We start from the raw sequence: 7,394 nt of genomic DNA, 5'->3' as shown, positions 1-7,394 counted from the left end.
CTTTAGTCAGGTGCCAGGTAATTAAAGTCATTCAATACAGTTTCCGTTTCGAGCGTTCAGCTACTATAATGGCTCCCAAGCGTTTCAACGTCTTAAATGCGCTACGTTTTCTAATTAGATACGCTGATTGAGTGCGTTACATTTGTAATTAAAGGCGCTTTAAGGCGCTTTAAATGCTTGGGTAGTTTAAATAGCGCTGGGAATGTTGGGAACGGGGTTGGAACCTTTGGCAAATTTACCAGAACTCTCTAGTTGCTTGCTCGTGCCTTGAGGTTACGTACAAGGGACTGGGGAAGATCTTTGCCTGAGGGAGAAAACACACACAATACACAGTTCTTTTACCACCTTCAGAGTGCCATACGCGGTGCTCAGAGACGGAGGTGCACAATTTTGGTGTTTCTTGCTAGCTGACTTGAGCGTCGGAGTGCAAACGGCCGCTAGGGCGCCCCTTTGTCCTCTTCTTTGCAGGAATCCACAGGTAACCTGTGGGAAGGAGTCCCTAGCAGACAGTTGAGGTCGCGCACGAAGACGTCCCAGTCAACCGGACGGAACACTTTTTATAAAATTTTATTAATTTTATTACATTATGATAATATATATATTAATAAAATATTATTATTTTAATTATTTATAACATAGAACATAATTAATAAAATAAAATAATTTTATTTTATTTATTATTTTAAATATAATATAAAAACAATTGAAATTTGATATATATATATATATATATATATATACGTAAATAACAAATAAAATTGATTAAATAAAGACAAGAAGGGGAACAAAAATAATTTTATCTAATGCATAGTTCACAAAGACAAAAAAAAAAAAAAAAATTGAATCTATTATTTTCAGACACATAATTATCATTATTTTATTTAGATTGACCTATTTTAGAGATCGTATTGATTTTTATTTCAGTTTTAGGAGAACGTCTTCTTGCATATTTGAACAAATTCATCTTAATTATCTATAAATATGATGATTTCTCTTTAAAACTGTTTTGATGTACGTAAATTGATCTAATGGTGACACTTAGACTTTTTTATCCATAAATTTATATTGTTTTAAAATTCAATTATAAAAATTGCTTTTATATTCACGCCCTACTTTCATTTAGTATAGTATAGTTGCATTTTTAATGTCTAAAACATGTTATATTTTTAATTTCATTAGTATTATTTCATTTTTCTACCATTTTAGAATTTTTTTTATTGTCATTAGTTTTTGTACCGATAGGCACCGGACGAACGCACGCGGCCGACCGACCGAACGCATAATAAATGTAAGGATATTTATGTAACAAGATAAGGTGGTTAAGATACACCTCCGAAGAATAAGGAATACGCATTTAAAGATATATTGATATTTATGTAACAAGATAAGGTGGTTAAGATACACCTCCGAAGAATAAGGAATACGCATTTAAAGATATATTGATATTTATGTAACAAGATAAGGTGGTTAAGATACACCCCGAAGAATAAGGAATACGCATTTAAAGATATATTCCCCGGGTATTCTGGAGCACAACTGGCAAAGACCTATCCATAACCACCCTGAGCCCAAAGGGGTAGAAAGCCCATTAGGTAAGCCAGAGAAAGGTACGTTCTCACTCACTCACTAAACCACACTTAGAATCTCATACTCACTTGAGCGTCGGAGTGCCTTCGCAGGTACCCTCCCCCGCCCGACCGAAGGAGACACCAAGAAGGAACGACCGACCGAAGGAGAAGAAGATCGACACGTCAACAATTACACTACGTCAACCGACCGTGCCTGGGTCCCATCTCTCCACAACAGGTACAATTGGCGCCCACCGTGGGGCCGAGGCAAAGTTTCAATTTTTAAAGCTATAATGGTTGCAACAAGGAACAACAACGACGCCATGGCAGAACAGATGACCATGATTCAAACCCTCCAAACTCAGATGGAGGAACTGCGGCAAAAGGGGATGGACGATCGTCGTCAATACGAAGAGGATAGACACCGCCAAGAGGAAGAAATCGCCTTATTGAGAGAGCAGAACGCGCGACTCCAGCGACAGGTCGATAATCCTGAACGAGAAGGACAATCCCATGCAGCCGACCGAACCGCCTCTCGCATACCTACGCCGGCCGAAACCAATCCTGCTTCCACAGCTGAAACAATCGAAAGAAAGTCAAGTAAAAGGGCTCATCCTTTTACAGACGAAATTATCGCTACTCCACTTCCTAACAAATGGAGGGGTCTCACCATAAAACTCTATGACGGCTCGACCGACCCAGATGAGCATTTAAATGTTTATAAAACACAGATGACCTTGTACACCACAGATAACAATGTGTGGTGTAAAGTTTTCCCAACGTCACTACAAGGAGAACCTCTTACTTGGTTTACAGAGCTGCCTCCGAACTCCATCGATGACTTTGACGTCCTAGCCGCAAAATTTTCTACCCAACATGCCACCAGCCGACCATATCATATGTCTTCCATGTCTCTCCTATCGGTGCAACAAGAGAAAGGTGAACCTCTTAGAACCTTTCTAGACAGGTTCAACAAAGCATGTATGAATATCCGAGGACTCAAACAGGACGTTGCATTACACCATTTGGTCTCGGCCATCCGGCCGGGTCGTTTTGCCGACAGTCTCATCAAGAAACCACCTCAAGACATGGAAGATCTCCGCACTCGAGCAACCAAATTCATGCAAATCGAAGAACACATCGACTATCACCAACGGTTCAAGGCCGTCGGATCCGGAGTCCTCAAAGATCAAATCCCGAGTAAGGAAAGAGAAATCGAAGCCGAACGGACCGTCCGAACCACTCAGAGGCCCGATCGGAATAGAGGAGGCCGTATGCCCAGATTCAACAGTTACACCCCTTTAACTGTTCCGCGGGGACGAGCCCTAGATGAAGCACTACAAACGGACTTAATCCCGACACTGAAGCGATATCAAACGCCACCGAACGCAGATACCGCTAAGCATTGTCAATACCATCGAAACTTCGGCCACACAACCGAAGGATGTCAGGCGTTGAAGGACAAAATCGAAGAGCTCATCCAGGCTGGCCATTTGTGACAATTCGTCAAGAGGACAAGGAATTCAAGATCCCCACCACGGAGTACCGACCGTCCATCCCGTGGTGTCGACCGGTCATACCATAACGATTACAAACGCCGAACTGACCAAAGCCAAGCTTTGCGGAAACGCAGTGAAAGCCCCGTTCGGCGTACACGCGCCCGTAGCACAAGTCCCGACCGAAACGCCCGCCCACGCCAACGAGTTCGCGAAGTCATCAACATGATTGCTGGACCCGTTACCCTGGGCGAACCGAGCCACGAAGCAAATTATATAGCCGGAGGCTTTGCCGGTGGCGGGTGCTCAAATTTCGCCCGAAAGAAACATCTTCGGGACATCCAGTCCGCTCATGCCACTACGAGGAGGCGTCCACACATACCTCCGATTACTTTCACTAACGACAACTTCACAGCCATAGATCCAACCCAGGACGACCCTATGGTAATCACCGTGGAAATTGACAAGTTCGCAATTGCCAAGACTTTGGTAGACCAAGGAAGCTCGGTCGACATATTATACTGGGAAATCTTCAAGAAAATGCACATCCCAGAAGCAGACATTCAACCCTATAACGAACAAATCGTAGGGTTCTCAGGCGAACGGGTCGACACTAAGGGGTATATAGACTTATATACAACCTTTGGTGAAGAAGACGGTCTCCACAAAACAATAAACGTACGATATCTTCTGGTTAACGCCCAGACTTCCTACAACATCTTGCTCGGTCGTCCGTCCATCAACAGGTTAAAAGCCATTGTTTCCACCCCACACTTAGCCATGAAATTCCCTTCGGCAAATAACGACATTGCAACAATCCATGTCGATCAAAAAACCGCTAGAGAATGTTATGTCGCAAGTTTGAAAAATGAGCCAACTCGACGGTTCTACACAACCAATCCGGACGACCGACTCCCGCAAAAAAGAGGACGATCCCCGACCCGACATTCCGGACGACGCATGTCCCGTCGACAAATGATAGCCCTTGTTGATCTCGACCCTCGCATGGACGATCCCCGTATGGAGGCAGGAGAAGACTTGCATCCGTTCCCCCTTCGTGATGATCGCCACGCTACACATATCGGCACTTCACTAAAGTCGGACGACCGAATGGCCATTGGCACGACACTTGTTAAAAATGCCGACCTGTTCGCATGGACGGCCGCTGACATGCCTGGCGTAGACCCACAGGTAATCACTCACCGATTATCACTGTATAAAGAAGCTAGGCGAATAGCCCAAAAGAAAAGACATCTAGGCGAAGAACGACGCCAAGCCGCACGTGACGAAGCCGATAAATTGTTACAAGCTGGATTCATTCGGAAAGCCCGCTACACCACATGGCTAGCCAACGTGGTTATGGTAAAGAAAGCGAACGGAAAATGGCGAATGTGCGTTGACTACACGGACCTCAATAAGGCATGCCCAAAAGACTCTTACCCTCTGCCTAACATTGATCGTCTTGTTGATGGGGCGGCCGGACATCACATCCTCAGCTTCCTTGATGCCTACTCAGGTTATAATCAAATCCAAATGCACCCGGCCGACCGAAAGAAGACAGCCTTCATGATTGATTCCGATAATTTCTACTATGAAGTTATGCCCTTCGGACTCAAAAATGCCGGGGCCACTTATCAAAGACTAATGGACCATGTATTCCATGACATAATCGGAATTATTTATGCCTCGTTCGGCATCAGAATTATCATTACTTTAACGTAATCAGAATTATTTATGCCTCGTTCGGCATCAGAATCATTACTTTAACGTAATCAAAATTATTTATGCCTCGTTCGGCATCAGAATTATCATTACTTTAACGTAATCGGAATTATTTATGCCTCGTTCGGCATCAGAATTATCATTAACGTAATCAGAATTATTTATGCCTCGTTCGGCATCAGAATCATTACTTTAACGTAATCAGAATTATTTATGCCTCGTTCGGCATCAGAATTATCATTACTTTAACGTAATCGGATTATTTATGCCTCGTTCGGCATCAGAATTATCATTAACGTAATCAGAATTATTTATGCCTCGTTCGGCATCAGAATTATTACTACTTTAACGTAATCGAAATTATTTATGCCTCGTTCGGCATCAGAATTATCATTACTTTAACGTAATCGGAATTATTTATGCCTCGTTCGGCACCAGAATTATCATTACTTTAACGTAATCAGAATTATTTATGCCTCGTTCGGCATCAGAATTATCATTAACGTAATCAGAATTATTTATGCCTCGTTCGGCATCAAAATCATTACTTTAACGTAATCAGAATTATTTATGCCTCGTTCGGCATCAGAATTATCATTACTTGAACGTGATCGGAGCATAAAGCCGCCTGTTGAAGACCCAGCCGGAAGTACTCCTCACTTATGCGGAGCATAAAGTCTTGGCATTTTTTCACTTCAGCTTTGAGGGCCTCCTCCCGGTCGGCCCCATCCTTCAATTGCACCTCAAACCCTCTTTTTTGCTCTTCACACGCCCTTACGGCCGCCCGCTCCTCCTCCAGTTGGCCTTTTAGCTTCTCGACCATCCCGGCCGACGCCTTTGAAGCTTGGTTTGCTTCCGTCACTTCCTTCTTCAAGCGAGGAACGGTGACGGTCATAACTCTCTCAAGTTCCTCGATCACCGTTCGGCTCGCCACGAGCGCCCGGCTTTGCAGTTCTAAAGTCTCCACCATCAACTTCGTTGTAGGGATGGTGGAGAGTAGGTGGGAAGCAATCTCCAAACCGGTCGTCAATAAATGCGAACGCTATTTATAGCATTCCTCTTCTTCCCTCAACCGTCAGATGCACATTCATCCTACGACCTCAGCCAGTCGGAAGTCGAACCGTCACTCGATCTCCACCGTCGGATCGATCTCTGTCCCATCCGACCAAAAGAGCACGTCCCGTCATTCCGTTACATTTAATGCCTGACACATCGAAATGCACAACAATCATTACGACTCTTCGGCTTTTATTCCCCTCGAGCCTGGGGGGCAAGTGTACCGATAGGCACCGGACGAACGCACGCGGCCGACTGACCGAACGCATAATAAATGTAAGGATATTTATGTAACAAGATAAGGTGGTTAAGATACACCTCCGAAGAATAAGGAATACGCATTTAAAGATATATTGATATTTATGTAACAAGATAAGGTGGTTAAGATACACCTCCGAAGAATAAGGAATACGCATTTAAAGATATATTGATATTTATGTAACAAGATAAGGTGGTTAAGATACACCTCCGAAGAATAAGGAATACGCATTTAAAGATATATTCCCCGGGTATTCTGGAGCACAACTGGCAAAGACCTATCCATAACCACCCTGAGCCCAAAGGGGTAGAAAGCCCATTAGGTAATCCTATAAATACCGTGCTCAAGCCAGAGAAAGGTACGTTCTCACTCACTAAACCACACTTAGAATCTCATACTCACTTGAGCGTCGGAGTGCCTTCGCAGGTACCCTCCCCCGCCCGACCGAAGGAGACACCAAGAAGGAACGACCGACCGAAGGAGAAGAAGATCGACACGTCAACAATTACACTACGTCAACCGACCGTGCCTGGGTCCCATCTCTCCACAACAGGTACAGTTTTCAATTCCAAATTTTAAAGTTTTTGTTCAGTCCTTTACTTAATGGAAGTTAATGTCGATTTCGACTTATATTTCTTGTATGCTCTATTTTCTGTTTTCATTTGTTATGTGTATTCACATTTGCCTTTCTTTTCTTTCAAGTTTAACTTGATTAGTTGTGGAGGTGTTAACTTGGGAATTTAAAGGAGAATTGAATAAGATAGAATTAATTTATACTGGTCTACAAGAAAAAATGAGAGTACAATTTAAACTCCATATTAGTATGATATTTAACTATATATCATTAATATATTTTTATGGTATTTATTCTATTTTCTCTATGTTCCATGTAAATGATAATATAAAACTCCAAAGAATATATGACCTTCCATATATAGGATACAAGCGAGAAATACAATGGAGTGTGGATGCTTAGAATAACACCACCTTTAGAGGACAAGGTTCAACATTCCTAATCCTCCAAGACAACACAACCACAATCTATCTGATAGGTCTCATCAGTGTAACGTTTGCAATCTCTACTACTTTTATCTTGTGAAAAATTGGATGAGCCTCCTTTATCTTGACTAGTCACTATAGAATTACCCACATCAACTCACTATATACCATGCCCTTGGACTGAGAAGACTTAAAAAGAAGAGAAAAGTGTACTATATTTTGACGGTAAGTAGAACCAAAAAAAAAATGTATGAATACAGTATCTAAAAGTAAAAAGATGATCCGCAATAACAA

General features: G+C 42.6%; 1 protein-coding gene across 1 annotated transcript; it reads left to right on the top strand.

The window, feature by feature from the left end:
• The first annotated feature begins 1,861 nt into the window (after window positions 1–1,861).
• On the top strand, window positions 1,862–3,067 carry LOC137815683 (uncharacterized). Its single transcript, XM_068618796.1, has one exon. The coding sequence runs from the start codon at window positions 1,862–1,864 to the stop codon at window positions 3,065–3,067; it is 1,206 nt and encodes a 401-aa protein (XP_068474897.1).
• The last annotated feature ends 4,327 nt before the right edge of the window (window positions 3,068–7,394 follow it).

The sequence above is a fragment of the Phaseolus vulgaris genome, chromosome 1 (genome assembly GCF_051622355.1).
Source record: "Phaseolus vulgaris cultivar YP4 chromosome 1, ASM5162235v1, whole genome shotgun sequence".
Taxonomy (NCBI): Eukaryota; Viridiplantae; Streptophyta; class Magnoliopsida; order Fabales; family Fabaceae; genus Phaseolus; species Phaseolus vulgaris.
Note: the sequence above shows the minus strand (reverse complement) of the source record. Positions and strands in the feature narration are given on the sequence as shown.